At 46.0% G+C, this 18541-nt stretch overlaps 1 protein-coding gene across 8 annotated transcripts; it reads right to left on the bottom strand.

The window, feature by feature from the left end:
* Positions 1-1536: 1536 nt before the first annotated feature.
* LOC105012085 (CREB3 regulatory factor) lies at positions 1537-17884 on the bottom strand. Of its 8 annotated transcripts, none has more exons than XM_034294408.1 (9): positions 17754-17884; positions 12450-12702; positions 12144-12260; positions 11023-11854; positions 7402-7578; positions 6799-6988; positions 6523-6596; positions 5541-5672; positions 1537-5451 (listed from the first exon to the last, which is right to left on the bottom strand). In XM_034294408.1, the coding sequence occupies exons 2-9, from the start codon at positions 12456-12458 to the stop codon at positions 5324-5326; spliced, it is 1659 nt and encodes a 552-aa protein (XP_034150299.1). In that variant the 5' UTR covers positions 12459-12702; positions 17754-17884; the 3' UTR covers positions 1537-5323. The 8 variants fall into 8 exon arrangements, with proteins under 8 accessions (XP_034150299.1, XP_034150297.1, XP_034150301.1 ...); XM_034294406.1 differs by lacking the exon at positions 17754-17884 and adding an exon at positions 17350-17720; XM_034294410.1 differs by lacking the exon at positions 17754-17884 and adding an exon at positions 17350-17720 and having other exon boundaries at positions 12450-12602.
* Positions 17885-18541: the final 657 nt, after the last annotated feature.

Below are 18541 nucleotides of genomic sequence, written 5' to 3'. Positions count from 1 at the left end.
CGGGGTCAGTTCGATCCCACCAGAGTCATCTTACATCGGCTACAGCAGAGCCCAGTCAGGCTTTACACAGCACACACAGTTCTGCTTCATTACCTATATACACAGACAGAGCTGAGAGTTCACCCCCTTTCATTTGTTTCAAACATTTACCACCAACACTTTCCGTCAGTGAATGAAGAGGACAGTGTTCTCCATCCACAAAGACCAGCTAGGTACCAACACTAAGTTATGTCATGCCATTCCTCAAATGCACATGTTAAAATGTAGGCAAGACCACTTGGTTATGTATTTTTTCACCTCGTTATTGCTACAGTACATGAAAAGTATCCCTATGAATCTGTAACACAGCGCTCTAACTTGTCAAGCCGTTTGACAGTTTGAAACTGTGTCCAGTCCTTGTGTCGGCTGCTCAAAGGCATTCTGGAACTCTGGATTTCAGAAGGCAGGAAGGATCTGTCTCTCCGGCATCGACTAGCTCTCCTTTTCCCTGACAATTGCCATGCAGAGTCTAAAAAAATTATACCAAGACTGACAGTTGGTTTGGCTGAAACGTACAATGCACTTCGCTGTGTTCAGTCAGAAAGATGAGCTAACGGCTGCAACTGAGACAGCACTCGTTGCCCTAAATAGAACACTACTGGACCAGAGCACTATGGGAAACATCAGGGAGCCCTGGTCAAAATTAGTGCCCTATATATAGAATAGGGAGCCATTTTGAACACAGACTGTGAATTGTTATCGGCCAGCTGGCCTGCTTCTTGTTTTGCCAGATGGCCGACTTGACCGAACTGGGAGATCAAAGCTTGAATGCTTTCCCTCTGGTGCGCTCTCCTCCAGGTACACACAAATCTTAGCGTCCTGTGAAGCAGAGTGAGTGGGAAGTAAGCAAGCCAGGCAGAGAGAGCGGTCTCGCCAGGACCTCGACGCCACTCCCTTCATCACAGTTAACCCTAACGGGTAAATGAACAGAAAAAGGAAATACACTTAGTGTAGGCCTATAGTGGGGGGGGCATCTACAGCTTGTGAGTTTGATACAGTTTGCAGTTCTTTCTATGTCGATGACATAGCTGTTGCAGAAAGCCGCATGTGGGTCCATGAAGTGAAGACGGCTCCTGCCCGTGAGGGAGTCATGTGACCGTTCCGGCATCACGTGACTGTTCCGGAGTCATGTGACCATTCCGGCATCGTGGCTTGCGCATCGGACTCTCCGGCTACATAAACCAAGGGTGCTTCATTTTGTATATAGAAATAATGCTGTGAGAACAGTTATACTTTGTAATGTTATTTGAAATAACCAGGGTGATACCCTCCCCCCGCCCCCGTGCACAACAACCCACTATCTGCCCATTGCTTCATAATAACTGAAGTAGTACATTATGTATGCGTGAAACACAGCCAAGGGGGGACATCCTTACTCTCAGTCAAATTCAATAATTTCAATGCGTGACTAAGTTGAAAATAAGAACGTTACGGAAGTTAGCCCCACCCCCCTACCTAGCCACTCGGAGCCAAAATCCAAATAGGTTTCCATGACACACAAAATGAGAAGGGGCAATTGTCGGACGTTCCTAAACCATACATTTTGGTCAAAATGTTCTACATTGTTAGAAGTTTAAATGTTTTGCAGTGAGTTACGACAGTCGGTTGGATTATATCAAGCACAGGTTTTTAAGTGACCCAAGGGATGGATTTTCCATAGTCGAGAATGGAAGGATTTCATGGAACGTCAGCTCTGGATCGCAGGCCGTGTTTCTCAGGGTAAATTCTGAAAAACAGTATTGCTTAACATCACCATGGCAAAGTTTCACTTGCTGCCTCTTATTATATATCTATCCTTCCACTTCATAGACTGGGCTGAAATGGACCTGCCGTGGAGGTCGATGTTTACATTTATTTTACGTCTTGTTTGGTTGCTTCAGCTGTGTTATGCCTCCAGGTATACATGCTCATTGGGTGCCAGGGAATCCTGTCAGGCATATGGTAGCTGTGGCTGACAGCTCTAGGCACTTCGGAAAGGCTTCGTCAAAAGCAAACCCAGCGTTGTTTGTTTAATGTTAACACAATGTTGCTCCCCGCCATTGGCACAACATTGCCCTTTCTACGCTCCCCGGATGCTGCCCTACTAAACGTTGGTTAGGTGGACAACACCAATGGTGTTGCGCAGGTGAGAAGTTGCATTTCACCACAGGACCCGGCCTCAGACTCTGTATCCACCAGGAGAAAAGAAAAGGCGCAGATTAAAAAAAATAAATAATAATCATCCAAAAAATTTGGTGAAAGGGGGAACCAAATACTCTTTAGAAGTGCAAATAGGTGTCACGTGAATGGCAGCACCAACGGCACCAGCCGGCATTTTAAACGCGATGTGATCAGGTCTGCGTCACGGTCAGACGTCTCCTTAAAGACCAGCTTTGGCCAACAGAAGCAGAACCTTAAGAGTGACACAGACGGGTGTGATGGAGAAAAACAACAGGCCCTCCTAACTCTGGGCAGAACCAAACAGGAAGACAGAGGCCATCTCATTACACGTCCCATTTATTGGCCATTGAAAGGGTAGTCACTGGGTGCTGGGATGTCCTGCGTCATTGCCTGATACAGGACTCAAACCAGACTCTAAGCGGGCTGTACGGGACTCAAACCGGACTATAAGCGGGCTGTACGGGACTCAAACCGGACTATAAGTCGTGTGTTCATGACATCAACAGCGTCAGTCCTCAGAGCATGTCTCCGGTCTTGTCATCAATAAAGACGTGCAACCTCGTCTCTGCGTACGACGTGGAAACCCTCAATGTCCGTGCTAAAACAGCCGTTTGGCCTCTAGGGCCGTCTATCCTACTCAAAGGGCAGAACAGAACTGTTGTACAGGTCGTTACAAGACCGTCCCACTTCGTGGACATGTGATAACGTGAATAAACAAAGAAGAAAGAAATACCGTATATCAACAAACTTAAATACTCCAAAACAGTTTTTGACTCTTCGTGGGAAAGGAATATAAACTACAGGCTCACATTAGGAGTCAGATGAAGCAGGAGGCATGGAGAAGGCATCAAGGATTGATCGTTTTTGTTTACAAACTGGATTCAAAAACGTGAACACCAAGACAGCGTTATGCTGCAGAGATAAGGCAGACCGAAAGTTGATAGTGTGCCTTCTATGGTCCTTTCTAGGCTATACTTGCCCAAAGTCCCTCTCCCATTAAAGAGTAGGTAGCATTTAATGTTAACATACATATTATTATGGATTTGCAGTAGTATACACATCTGAAGTTCATTCGCGAAGTGGAACTAAACGTTCCTACATTTTAAAGATATTACATAAAACGTAAGAATTCCGAAGATTGTCATGAGGATTCCGGAGAAATAATGTCTGACCTTTGTTCAAATGGGGATTGTGATGTCAAATGGAGAACCCAGCAGGTTAGCCTATTCCCTGCTATGTAAACTCTACAATATCTTCAAACATACAGTATACATTAGAAATAAAAGGTAGAAGAATCCTCTGGGAAGAGGTTGGGAGGCTGTTGGAAGAGCCTGATTGGAAGCCGTGGTATGGTGAAATACTGGGACTTCTGTATGTCAAGTGTAGATGAAGACTTAGGGTTTCTGTTAATGCCCAATAACGGTGTGAGGCAGGGTGGAGTAGCCTGTCTAGGTTTCACGTCTTTCTGTGAAAACCGCACCTCACTCAGCTCTCCCCTGAGAATCCTGTTACAGAGGATGTGCGCTAGTGGCTCATGTTAGCCAGCTATCTAGCCAGGCTGTCCAGAGTAATTATATTACAAATTCAAAAGTAGGTCAACTCCTATTTATAGGTTAGGCATTCCACAATAGATACACTGCAATGATCCAGAGGCTGCACAGGAATGGGTGAACATTAAGCTAATGTTAACTAGCTCAAGCACGCCAGAGGAGTGCTTAGCTCAATAGGTTTTCCATATTACGTTGACAGTAGTGCATTGTGGGCAGTTCCAAATATATCTGAATACAGTACATTAAAACATTTTTGAAAAATGTAAGGTAACCTGATCTCCGACCACACTTGATAGTCTGGTTAGTAGAACACATAATGCTACCTACCCTTTAACAGCTAACAATGATTTTGTCAATGTCTGATTGTTGTATCAAATGATTAGGCATTAATACTGGTAATGAAATACATCCTTTCATAAAGCATGTATACGGGTAAACAGTGGGTTTTTCCATTCATCAATTATTCTTAAATTTAGCTGAAATTACAATAATATACAATGATTAAGCCAGTGTGACAAGTGAGAGGGTTGGGCAAGAACCGGTCATGTGTCACGCTTCATTACAATTTTAATTTCAGCAGTTCAAGTCATCTTTGGTTGTTTCGATTTAAGGTGCATATATACTTGCTACTTTTGGACTTTTACGCTTGACTTCAATTCTGCAACAAAACCTCCGAGTCTTAGTAGCTGCCACAGTGGTTCTCGTGTTTGGCGTTGTCCGAGCTAGACCTCCTGTTCTTCCCGTTAGCACAAACATGCGTTTCAAGGCTGTGTTCATTAGTGCGAGCCAAAGAAAACCGTTAAAAACCGTTCCACAACAGAACAACTCAAACGAACACACCTTATTGGAGAAGTCCCTACCTTTTCAGTTTCTGTGTTCTGTTTGTTGCCTAATGAACACAACCTGGTGTTCTAGAAAGGACACCTCTACTGATCAGTGCCAAGTTACAACCATCCGTGGTGTAAGCGCAACTGACTTAGCCCGCTGGTTGGCAGGGGGGCTCCTCCCACTGATCTGAGAGGATCCAGCGGCTGAAAACCAACAAATCGGACATCGCAGATAGAAACGCCACGCAATAAAGCCAACCGGACCCCTTGAGTCCATTTCCATCCAGAAACGCTGTGGCCTACAGGAAACTAGCCCCCTCCACCCCCCCCTCAACCCAATCCCCGCCCTGACCCCATGCCAACTACTCTATTCATCTACAAACAGTGCAATGTCTATTTATATTAGGCACAGTGGGATACACAAACAGCTCACAGAGGAAAAAAAAACAATCACGCACATATTCGTCTCTCACAAACACACACACACACACACACACACACACACACACACACACACACACACACAGCAGCTAGATTGTGTTGGCGGGTGCCCTAAGGTAAGGAAAGAGGGCGTGAGTCTAGGGGGAGCTCTGTTGAACTGTGACCCCACGCCCCCCCCCCCCCGTTAAAAGGTGACAGAGACGATGAGTGGCTGTCTGGGGGGTGGTGTTGGTGGAACAGGAGCACGTTAGAAGGAGGTTTCGTCTCCTGCCAGCCGGGGGGGGTGGGGTGGGGCGGGGTCATCTGTTAGGCAGCAGTCTCCTCTGCGAGGGGGGTTGGGGTCATCCGTCTGGCCCCCGCCTTGGCCTGCGCCCCCCCGCTCCCCTCCAAGATCCTCTGTACAAACTCTTTGGTCCGTCCAGCCACCAATGGACCTGTCAAAGTGAAACACACACAGACACGCATTACAATGAACACAAACACACAGACCAGACGAGGTCTCTCCCCTCCGTCCCTTTCTCACCACTGGACTCCTTCAGTATATCCTCCAGTCTTTGTGTCATGCCTCGTTCATCGCTGTCCACTTCCTCGCCGCTACTCTCCACCCGCTGGCGAATCACCTCCTTGATCCGCAGTAACGCCCCCAATAGGTTATCTGCACACGCACACAAACGCCACCAAAATCAGTTCAAGTGTGGCAGGAGTTTGTCCAACAAGGTTTCAATTTACCTTGGAATCGGACGTTTGTCCAAGAGTGAATGGGTGGAGTGGAGATCCACTATCTTGGAAAAATGTGAGTGATGTGCTGAGACAGTTTTATCTACTAGCAGTAAAGAACATGACAAGAGACCTAGAGCAACAGAGCAACAGAGCAAAAAACAGAGTGAGACGAGAGAGCGGAAACAAAAGACAGAGGGAGCACGAGTGTGAGCAACAGCGAGAGCGAGCAACAGCGAGAGCGAGCAACAGCGAGAGCGAGCAACAGCGAGAGCGAGCAACAGCGAGAGCGAGCGAGAGCATGTATTTGGTGGCGAAAGAAAAGGGAGGAGAGTTAGTGCAAAAGTGAGAGTGAGAAGGAGGAAATTAACCAAGCGAGAGAGGAAGGAGGAAATTAACAAAGTGAGAGAGTAAGATTGAAGAGGGAGCGAATGAGGTAAACCCTGGCAGGTCTCCAGCAGCATGACCTCAGTAAAGTATGGAGGGAAGGAAATTAACTAAGGCCCAATCACAAGGCACTGGTCAAGCACTGGAATGCTGGGCCACCTTCTGGAATTCCAGCAATAAAAGTACTGTCCGGAAGAGTCCCAAAGGTTAACCGGGATTTTCCAGGTTTGACTGGGAGAGAAGGGAAAAGTTGCAATGCCAGTTTGGAGTTGTTGAAAGGAAAATGAGGGGAGGATTAGGGTTGCCAGGTTAGACTGGGGAAAGAGAACGGAAGTGTTAGGGATGCCAGATTTGGATAAGGAAAGGGAGAGGAAGGTTCGGGTTCCCAGATTGTTACTAACCGTACTCCTGGTTCAGTCCCCACAGCTTGATCTTGTTGGCTTCATGCTGCGCTTTTTTCTTCAAACGACAGGCCCTGTACACACACGTACACACACGTGAAACATCTTTATTTGAATTCCATTGTCTGCTCCCTACGGTAATCAAATACTAAACACTTATGATAACAGCTAGTGATGCATTTCTTCAGTCCTTCATTTAACCACTGAGGCTTTCATCTGTCCGGTGTGATCCCTCTGGGTAACTACCTCCCCGCCAAGCCCTCCCCCGTTCCCTACCTGGAGGCCAGTTTGTTCTTCTCTTTCCGTGAGCGGGCCCGGGCCACCACAGGCAGGTCATTCACAGGGCCCATCCCGCCGATGGCGGCGTTTAGTTTCTGCAACTGTTCTCCGATATTGGTCAGCTTCACGGGGTTAGGGGTCAGGTCGCTGGCGTCAGTCTTCCGCGCTTTGCGCCTTCCCTTCTTCCCTGGGGAGAGAGGGATGAGTTACACAGCCGTCCACGGATCAGCAGATTAGAATGTATTCGGTATGGTTCTAACCTCTGCTGTACAGGCTACAAGGTTGGGTACTGCGATGCAGGGTACTGAGTGGGGTAGTACCCTCTCGGCGATACTGTGTACTGGGTAAGGTACAACCCTCTCATATACAGGGTACCTGTGTATACAGGGTTACTGTGTAGGGTACTGCCCTATCTGCAATACAGAATACTTTCTGCGATAAAGGGTACTCACCCTCTCTGCGGTAAAGGGTACTGGGTAGGGTACTCACCCTCTCTGTGGTAAAGGGTACTGGCTAGGGTACTCACCCTCACTGCGGTAAAGGGTACTGGCTAGGGTACTCACCCTCACTGCGGTAAAGGGTACTGGCTAGGGTACTCACCCTCTCTGCGGTAAAGGGTACTGGGTAGGGTGCTAGAGCTCCAGGAGAGGGACCATCTGACTTCTCCACAGGTTTTCTGTCTCCCAGAGTCCCGTGCGTGAGCGTGGCGGTACTCCCAGAAACACCTTCTCTTCTGGGGCCTCTCCCCGGGCCCACGCCCCCTATCTGGTTCCAGTTCTGAAGAGACACAGGGATGTCAGAGACGAGTACACACACAGACGCACGTGTTTTTCCAATTCTTGTGGGACCGATTCATAACGTTCCCCATGACCTTACCCTAACCACTAAGACATAACCCACTAAATCAACAGTAACTTTTACCCTAAACACTGCTAAGCTCTTAACATGTACACCTGTATCTCTCACCTACACACTCGCACACACACACACACACACACACACACACACAGTACCTTTGAAAAGAATATGGTGAAATATGTACAGAATAATTCAGACCCTTTATTATTTTGTAGAAGCGACTCTGGCAGCGATTTTAGTTATGAGACTTCTATAACAATGGACCTACAGCAAATAGTTAATAGCTCTCTGCAATCAGGCATTTTCCCAACATCTCTAAAAACAGATGCCATTAAGCCCCTATTAAAAAAAGAGAACACTAGATGCATCTATAATGAACAACTATAGACCTGTATCAAATCTTTTTTTTAGCCAAGATCATTAAGAAGGTTGTCTTCAATCAACTCAGCAATTTTGTGACCTCAAGCGGTCTCTTAGACAAATTTCAGTCAGGCTTCCGACCTCACCACAGTACGGAAACGGCCCTGATTAAAGTTTTAAATGATATACGGCTGAATACTGATTCTGATAAAATAACAGTTCTGGTTCTATTAGATCTCAGTGCAGCATTTGACACTGTAGATCATAGAACACTTCTAGACAGGCTGGAAAATTGGGTAGGACTCTCCGGGACAGTGCTTAATTGGTTCAGATATTATCTAGATGGCCGGAGTTACTTTGTCACCATTGGTAATCAGGAATCTGATAGGGTGGCTATGACATGCGGAGTTCCACAGGGATCAGTTCTCACACCACTTCTGTTCAATCTCTATATGCTACCTCTGGGCCACATTCTAAAGAACATTAACTACCACAGCTATGCTGATGATACTCAAATATATATGGCTCTCAAACAGTATGACAACAGCTCAATAGACTCTGTGACACTGTATAGAGCACATAAATACCTGGATGAACCAAAATTGTCTACAATTAAACCAAGATAAAACTGATTGTGTTTGGCAACAAAAATAAAAGAACAAGTATTAGTAAAGAGCCGGATTCTCAGGCCCTTAAAATCAGCTATCAAGTGTGTAATCTTGGTGTTCTGACAGACTCAGACCTCACATTTAACAGTCATATCAAAGCGGTCACCAAAACAGCATTCCATCATCTAAAAAATATATCAAGAATCATAGGCTTGGTGTCCCAAAAATACCAAGAGAAGCTCATCAATGCTTTTCTCTAGTAGGGTTGACTACTGTAATGGCCTCTTAAGTGGACTCCCCAAAACGACTGTAAAACAGCTGCAGCTCATTCAGAATGCTGCTGCTAGAATGTTAACCAGGACCAAGAGAACAGAGCACATCACTCCGGTTCTTAAATCTTAGCATTGGCTTCCAGTCAGTTACAGAATACATTTCAAAGTGGTTCTTTTAGTTCATAAATCTCTGAATGGTTTAGGACCCAAATACATTTCTGATATGTTTGAAGAATATAAACCGAGCAGGGCTCTTAGATCCATGAACACAGGTCAGCTAGTAGAGCCCAGAGTCCAAACTAAACATGGAGAAGCTGCGTATAGCACTTATGCTGTACACAACTGGAATAAACTACCAGAAGATCTCAGATGTGCCCCAAAGGTATCCATTTTTAAATCCAGGTAAAAAACACGTCTCTTTTCACGTGCCTATGACTGAGCACTTAAACTTAACCACACTGTTTAGCCTTATAGCTTCTATGTTTTTATCCTTTTTATATTTTCTTATTCAATTTTTTTTATAATGTTTTCATGTTATTGTATTTTTATATATTTTTCTTTGTAAAGCACATTGAATTGTTTTGATGTATGAAGTGTGCTATATAAATAAACTTGCTTGCAGATCCTCTTAAACTCAGTCAGATTGAATGGGAGCATTGGTGAACTGTGATCTTCAGGTCTCCTCACAGATGTTCAATTGGGTTCATGTCCAGGCTTTGGCTTGGCAACTCAAGGACATTCAGACCATTGTATGCTGAAAAATTATCTTCACCCACACAGTCTGAAGTCTCGTTTGCTCCGGATCAGGTATGATTTCCCCAATCATCCTTGCCCAAATCTTGACCAGTCTCCCAGTCCCTGCCACAGAGAAGCATCCCCATAGCAAGCTCTTAGCCAGGTGATGAGCAGGAAATTTATTCAGCCAGATGTAGGACTTGTCATTCAGGCCTAATAGTTCTGATAATCAGATATTATTTTTCCTCATGCTCTCAGACAATTATAGGTGGCATGTAGTATGCCTTCTACTCATCTGTAGCTTCGGTCTAGCCACTCCACCATGAAGGACTGATTGACAGAGAGCTGTCAAGACTATTGTTCTTCAGGGCAGATTCTCCCATTTCTGATGCTCTGTGGCCACTGGGTCGCCACCCTGACCAAGGCACTTCTTGCCTGGTTATTTGGTTTGGACAGCTTGCTCTGGGAAGGGTCTTGGTGGATCCCAACTTCTTCACAAGGATGGAGCCAACAATGCTAGTTTTATTTTAATAGTCCACCCCAAATATATGCTTCCACAAAATGCTTTTATTTTTTACTTTTTTTTCCTGACTTGTACAATGATTGGTGGTAGCTTATATAGAGACATGCCCCTTGATAAATTATGTCCAATCAAGTCCTAAACATCAAGAATTAATCGAAGCTCAATTTGGAGTGACATGCAAAGGGTCCTGCATACTTATGTACATGAGATGCCATTTATTTCATTTCAAATTCACACATTTCTAAGTGTTTTCATTTTGTTATTGTGGAGTACGGTTTGGCACAAGATTGATGGATTATAAATGAAGTCTACAAAACAACATGATAAAAATTATAGGCAACTGCACTGTTATTTAACTACATTACTACACAACAGCTGGATCGATATTCATGGATACTTCTCCATGCACACACTATAGAAGATATGCATGTCTATTTTCCAAACACGGACTCCAGTGCTCCCTGCATTCCTCTAGTCTTCTACCTTGGTCTGTCGCTGCTCACTAGATTTCACAGCCAGGCTGTTTCAACTAGAGCAGAGTGAGTGTGTGTGTGTGTGTGTGTGTGTGTGTGTGTGTGTGTACACACAGGCTTGGTCTAGTGAACACAGACTGACAGAACAGAGCCTTTGCTTTATTCCAGGCTTCCTTAACCACCTTGAGCAATACAGGGAATAACCTTTGTTTATTTTGCTATCCTTGTGGGGGCCTATATACTGGTAGGGAATGGCCCAACTAAAACATGTGTCATTTTCTGGAATTATGCAAGAAAAAATAAATATTGAAACTGTGACATAAGCCTGACTGAATGTAGCACTTGAGACATTCCAGACAACAGACTCAGACTTCCAGAACTCCACAACTCACCACATTCAGTTTCGGATGAGCTGGAAAGTTCTGCTTCCACCGTGGTCTCATCTCCTGCACCATCCTCTTCCTCCTCCTCTTCCTCCTCTTCTTCTTCTTCTTCCTCCTCCTCCTCCTCCTCTTCCTCCACCACTAATACCTCCTCCCCCCTCTTCTCTATCTGCCCCACCCCCTCTTCCTCCTCCTCTGTCTCAGTCTCAGAGCTGGGTCGGTCTCCCCCCTGGGTCAGAGAGTAGTTGTGCTCCAACACTGACCCCCTGGGAAGAATCCCAGACGTGTCCGTCACCGTGGCTACGACCTCAGCCCTTGCGACAGATGCCTCCGTGGCAACCTCCTTCTCAGCCACCTGGTACACCTCCACTGTAGGGATCCTCCTTCCCCCGGCCGGTGCGTCTCCTTTGACTGCCCCCAACTCCGTCTCTATGGGAACATCCAGACCCTCTTTGTCCACCCTTCCTCTCTGGGCCCGGCCTAGGCAGGGGTCGGGGGTCATTGTGACGTCGTTTCCGTGGAGATGTGTTACAGTCGTCACGGTTACATGCGACGTCTGCTGAGCTAGGGCCTGTGCCTTCCTCTTCCTCCTCTCCTCCTCTTCCTCCTCCTCCTCCTCCCTGGTCCCGCCCCAGCGGCCCATTAGCACGGCGTCCTCCGCACTAGCCAGCTCCCCCCCGAGGCCCAGCTTGGTGTAGCGCGTGATGTCGTCCAGCGCCGAAACATCCCAGCGCTCCGTGTGCAGCTCCTCACCAAAGCCCCCATCGTCCACCAGGTCGCTTAGCAACTCGAAGGGCCGTTTCCGCGGCGTCGCTGGGGAGCCCAATGTCAGGAGCACGCTCTGGGATTGGAAAGGAAGATGGGGCGGAAGGACAGTGATGAGATCCAGAGAACACAGAAGGTTCTTAACGTCGGTCACACACGGTGGTCCAAACACGGCTTCTCTTAGGAAGACAAACCAACCAACTCGACCATGACAAGACCCTGAGTCCTAATGTTCAGAACAGTTACATTACCAGAGGACAACAACAGGAATCAATAGATGTTTTTTTTAATAAACAACACACAAACGCACCCGGCATGCTATACTGATGCATTGAAAGCGTGTTTCAGGTAGTCCAGTCACGTACCTGGTCATATTCAGTCCTGCCCCCCAGGGGAGAGACTGCCAGGGGGTAGTGGCTCAGGAAACAACTCCGGCTCCCATATGCCTCGCCAAATGCAGGCTCCATCCCATTCATGCCCGGCTAGAACACACACACACACACAAACACAAACACACATTACTCTGAAGAACACCATCTGCAGTAGCATCAAATTCCATCCCGGGACGAGCATTCTAAATACGTAATAACCAACCGGTACCAACCGGTACTCTAAAAACACTGTTCGGTGTGGCGGAACATTTTGTCGGGGGGAAGACGGGGGTTCCTCACCTGAGGCATGCCCGAGGTGGAGGGTGGTGTTGGGTGTTCAGGGTGCACGTTCAGCTGTGACACGCCGCGACCCACTGCTGTCCCGGTTTGGTACGCTGGAGGACGAGGAAGACGGCGTCTCCTGGGTCAGGCCAAATATGGACCATCTGTGACCTCACAAGGTAAGAGGTCAGGGGTGAGAGGTCAATGCTTAAAGGTCGACAGACACACTTCACATCACAAGACGCGCTCGCTGCGGCTTAGTCCTCGACCGCTATATGGGGGAGAAGAGACAGAGAGAGATACACACGTGTGTTTGGGGGAGCTCTTGGTTGGACCAATCACCTAATGACACACATAAAAGGGTCAGGTTCCTCGGACACAGAGGCCTCACCCGGGAACGTCTCTCAATGGAGATTTAATAGCCGGGAAACTGGCCACACGGGTTTATGGATCTCTGCTTTGCTTCGTCTGCACTAATATTAACAAACAACTGACCACACGTTAAGCATCAGTGCAGATGAGAATGAGCAAACATCAATGCTAACTATAGCGATACACATTATGCTGTTTAGAAGGTAACTCACTTCAAATGCTCACACGTCACACCAGCAATAGAAACATGCATAGAGGGAAAGCCATATAAAAAGACAAACACTGTTTTTTTGGCTACGGTCAAACGGGGGAAAACTATTTTAGAAATGTTATAATTACTACTGAGAGATGCCCAGAGACTCCAAAAACATGCACCAGATGAAGTGCACCAGATGAAGTGCACCAGATGAAGTGCACCAGATGCATACGAAATGGAATGCATCCGGAGTCCTTTCAGACGGATGGGACCCGCCCATTACCTTAGCCTGTAGTCTGAGAGCACTCATCTTTAACACAGCACTTCACTACAGAGGGATGACGTTACCGCGTGAAACAACATGAGACACAAAACACACACACACACACACACACACACACACACACACACACACACACACACACACACACACACACACACACACACACACACACACACACACACACACACACACACACACACACACACACACACACACACACACACACACACACACACACACACACACACACACACACACACACACACACACACACACACACACACACACACACACACACACACACACACACACACACACACACACACACACACACACACACACACACACACACACACACACACACACACACACACACACACACACACACACACACACACACACACACACACACACAACAAGCTGTGGTGTTGGCAAGGACAGCATGTGCCCCTGCGAGCAGATCTAAGATCAGACTAAGTAAAAACCGTCCAAAGATAATCGAAACTACCACACCACGCCACACTGCTGCAGAGCGAGCCCGAGGCACACAAGAATGAGGAAACAACGTGTGCATTTGCATGTGTGCGCGCGCGCGCGTCTAAACAAAGACAGGCTACAGCTAACTGTGCGAGATTCCATGTCTTGACATCACGTTGCGCAACACCGGCCTTTAGCCAATCAGAAGCCACGTGACCTCCCGCCGACCCCTGTGCTAGTGACACTGTGCGGTGTCTCCATTTATCCTTCTGTCGCTGTACATCAAAGCTGTTGCTGTGGTTACTGCGGTGTGAATTTAGACTGCGGTGTGAATTTAGGATACGGCCCAAAAGGCACCCTATTTCCTACATAGCTTCCCATAAGCCCCGGTCAAAAGCAGGGCACTTTGTAAGGAAGAGGGTGCCATTGCTCATGGCCATAGGATGTCAACACCAGACGTGCATTTTGGCCGGCCAGACACCGTGCTTCATGCATGCAACTACAGCGACTGCCTAAACTCTGCCGTAGCCTACTAAAGTGCTGTAGGGCTGTAGCTTGGAAACCTCTGCTTGATCCGTCCTGGGCTTCAGCTAATCTAAAACGTCTTGGGTACTTAAGAGAGGGAGAATGAGAGAGAGAGTGAGGTGTGAGTATAACTGCCCGAGATCGATAGAATTGAATACAAACGCGTGGTCTGGCTCCTGATTGCGTTTCCTGCCCCTATGGCCCACGGCAATCGGTCAATCATTTATTCAGTGTTGACTTAACATAGCCTGCGTCCAAAGGGCACCCGACAACCAATCACAACATAATAAACACATCCTTACCAAAAAAATAAAAATCCACAAGCTGGACACAAACTGGAGCTCTGGCCCAAGTAGCACATCATTCCACAACCACGCGGACTCCACACGCACTCCTCGGTCGGGTTGAGCAGTGACCGGCGTGGGCGATCTGGTGTACCATGTCAAACACATATCATTATTTAGCCACGTCGAAAACTGTGAGCTGGAGCACCCAAGCGGGACTCAGTTACATGCAAATGCTGCGATATAGTTGGGTGGCTGACATCTGTGGTTTTAGCCAAACCACAACAGTGGGTGACGTCGGCGCGCGAATCCACCCACACCAGTGGACACTCATCCCACTATAAACCATGACAGGGTGTTAGTTTGGTTATCCATTCCCTATATGAAGCACTGCTTTCGGCCCGAGCTAAACACCAAGGCTATAAGTAGTGACCTCAACAGGGAACCCAGAAACAGATCTCAGATCCGTTTCACCTGCGCTAAGAACCCAACCTTCATCACAAAGTGAAGAACGCAACGGACCTTGTGTCGGCGTCTCTACTCTACATGCAAGACCTCTATCCATAACAGAACAGCTGCACATAAACGGACCTGAAGGACACTCAAATGACACAGTCAAATGAGGGAACTCCAAGGTCTAATCACAAAACAAATAATCCACTAACAGTAGGAATGTTTCTATCTAGGATCGGCTTTGGCCTTTGGAACATGAACGGACCTGAATGAGAGCAGATCATGATTATTGATCCAGCAGGCCACAAATAAACACCCAGGACATGGATCAGGTGCGGTTGGTAAGGTTCCCATCTCCATGAAGCTATTAACGTTTTAATGAACCTCTGTTCCCTTGTGAAGAAGTGCAATGTAAAAGGGAACATGATGGCATTTGCAACGCAGAACCATACAAGGCCATGCCCAGCTAGGCAAAAAAGTAATGTCAACCAGATATTTATTAATAATATACATATTACTCTCACTATTAATAAATATAACTATTAAGGGGGACTTCTATTGCAGTGATTCTAGTGACTAAAGACCAATGACTTGTCATTTGAATGAGTCTTGAGGGACTCAATCCGCCCATTAGCTCGTTTCATTGTTTTTCCCCTAAATTGTTGTAGCTTCATTTCCACTGTTCATCATCCACATCAGTTTTAAATTAGCCTGGTTTTAATTCCCTTATAGATTAAGTGATATACACCTGTACCTAACACAATGCTCAAATATAAACACGCATTGTTGCCACGGACTTTTTTAGATTTTACGAATCTATAATAAGGTTAACGTGAGATATCGGATTGACCCAGATATAGGTCTACTCAGTTGAGTACACTTTCTATGTACTTCAGACCATTAGGTATACTAACAACTGTATATTTGCTACTCAATGCCTAGTCTACACACGCATATATATAGACCACTGTACATATACAAGCATACATATATACAAAGACATAGAGAGATAGAGTACATTCACGCATTTAAATCAACGAAGTCGCAAATAAAGTGCTGTCTTAAGGACACAGACCAGCCAGTTATATCAGCGTGTGCAACAGACCCACTTCGCCACCCAGTGATATGGAGCCGGGAGCCGAGACCCGAGGCTGGCAGCTCAGTGAGATCGTCTGGGAAGCCAATTTGCCAAATTAAGATGTCCGACCCATGTCTGCTTGGAAAAATCGATTCATTTCGGATATTTCTCTAAACCATGTCAACGAATAGCAGGTCTTCTCACAAGGCTGGTGTTTATTTTATAACGAAAACAGAGCGTTCGCCCTAGTTCGTTTCCCTCGTTTATTTCTCACAAAATAAGAGAAACAAGTAACCCCATTTATGTCTCACCCACTACCCTTCCCATGCCCCTCCGATTTCTCCTTAAATTGGCTCTTCGTAATCTCACAACCGTAAAACCAATCACAAAACCCCTCAAAATGTGAACTTGTGTCATCGTCTTCTTGAGCAAACGGTTGCCTGGTCTGTGTGCACCGCTGGATGATCACTGCACAACAAAGATAAAGAATCGTCTAGAGAGGGTGCCATGGCAGTGTCCCGCATGGCATAAGAGAGAGCCAGGGAGAGAGAGCACACGAGCCCTGAAAACCCACCGCTGCGCTCGCGCAAGGCAATCTCACACTACATTGCAAAGAATGTTTCCAATAAACAGTATTCACACGAAATATCAACATTGAACGTACCGGATTAATCTGAAGAAACTAAATTTCCAGACCAGGATAATCCCTAAATATTCTCGCGCACACCACCAAAAAAAAAACAAATTTGGGGCGCAGCAGTCACCACCACCACCACCGGATGTTCGTTATTAATTGTTAATATGGAGCGGAAAAAAAAACAAATTCAGATAGGGTTAAAGGAGTGGCTTTGCCTCCAACATACATGACAGTGTAATTGATATACACTCATGACCTAAAAGTGTTACAAGTAGGATACAGTATTTCGATAGAAGTTACCTCTTTCCCCCCCTTCTTTCCTCCACCTGACTATTTACAGGCTACAATAACAAACTTGTATTTGACAGTGACAGTCTACGGCCAAAGTTGAAAGGTTTTTCAGGTCAAATAGTAGGCTATGTACAGCTCTTAAGATGCAACCGAATACACTTCATTCCTACAAAAGGCTCTGTATCGGCTCTAAAATTGACAGCAAACAAAAGAACAGCGCACATAAGTAACAAAACTACGAGGGGGGACCCAGAGAAGATAACTACCAACTTCAGTAAATTACAATGCTAAATTGTCTAGCTATAGCCTAGCTATAGGCTACCTTATTAGGTGTCGTCCGTGTCCCCTTCAAAGAACTCTCGAGACAAGTAGCCTAGGCTACAAGGTTACCGATCCAGACCAATGTAAAATGTCTGCCTTGTGGCTTCAACGTTCCAGAGATTATTACGCACCTCCAAGTGGGATAATTCAGCGACAATGATAACAGACACACAGCATACACATTATTTATCCCCACAAAAAGGAAGTTAGTTTTAAACAGCTGGTATCGAGCTAGTCCATAATGGATCAAAGAGGGACACCAAATGCTGTAACAAATATTGACTGATCCCAAAAAGCCGTTTCTGAAATGAGTCTAGACAACACTGATACATGTTCGATAATTGCCTGAATCATCCCTTAAATATAAAGCGAATTATATTTTCTAGAAGCTTGTGAATAACTTACTCCTCTCCACGAAACTGCCTAACCCCCTTACGAATGACATGGTGTCTCCCGTATGACAAAGAAAAAAGAAAAAACCGGTAGCTTAGTCTAGGCTACTTTCTTGTTTTCGGTGGAATGATAATATTTTAGTTTTCTTGTCCGCTTTTTGGTGGGAGGAGAGAAGGCGTGTGCTTTGTACTAATCGGGTAATATAAGTTTTAGTTATTTTTGTCATATTTACTTATCGATGGATAGGCTAAATGGTAACATTTCTAAATGTTCTCCCTTCATAAAGCGAAAGAACCGAGACACGCGCCCTCGGTTACCGGAGGACTGATCTAAAATGGAAAATGTCAGTTTGTAAACACAAGGTCTTGCAGCACGAAGGGCATACGAGTTCACGGCAGCGCTACAGTTAAATTACAAAGGATATGGCAGGGATTCGACGAAACACTACGTCAGAGCTGGTGCGGGTTCACGTGACCCGTGTTTAAGGACATCGTGAGGAATGAGGGTACGAACCCGATGAACTGCAGCCTACGGGGGAGTTCGGCTGCTTTTCGCAGCGCTATAGGGAGATAATTAGGCCTACATTAAATCGCAGAATGTAGGTCAGGTTTCTATTCAAATGTTTAGATGAAAAAATAATGACTACTCTGCCGCATGTGGGAATATTTATCTCTACGCTGTACACACAGTCAAGTACGTTGAACGTAGCCTGTTAAAGCTTTGCTAATGCTCACATTTAAATGAAATTAGGTTGACATATGCCAGTGTGTGTGCAGAACGTCAAGTTAAATAAGATTGAA

Source organism: Esox lucius, chromosome 9 (genome assembly GCF_011004845.1).
Source record: "Esox lucius isolate fEsoLuc1 chromosome 9, fEsoLuc1.pri, whole genome shotgun sequence".
NCBI classification, from domain to species: Eukaryota; Metazoa; Chordata; class Actinopteri; order Esociformes; family Esocidae; genus Esox; species Esox lucius.
This window is presented reverse-complemented; position numbering and strand designations above follow the sequence as displayed.

Coding starts and splice junctions, on each gene's coding strand:
- LOC105012085 (XM_034294408.1), bottom strand. Junction 6,597..6,798: donor AAGAACAAACTGGCCTCCAG/GTAGGGAACGGG, acceptor GTGTGTGTACAG/GGCCTGTCGTTTGAAGAAAA. Junction 5,452..5,540: donor TATACTGAAGGAGTCCAGTG/GTGAGAAAGGGA, acceptor TCACTTTGACAG/GTCCATTGGTGGCTGGACGG.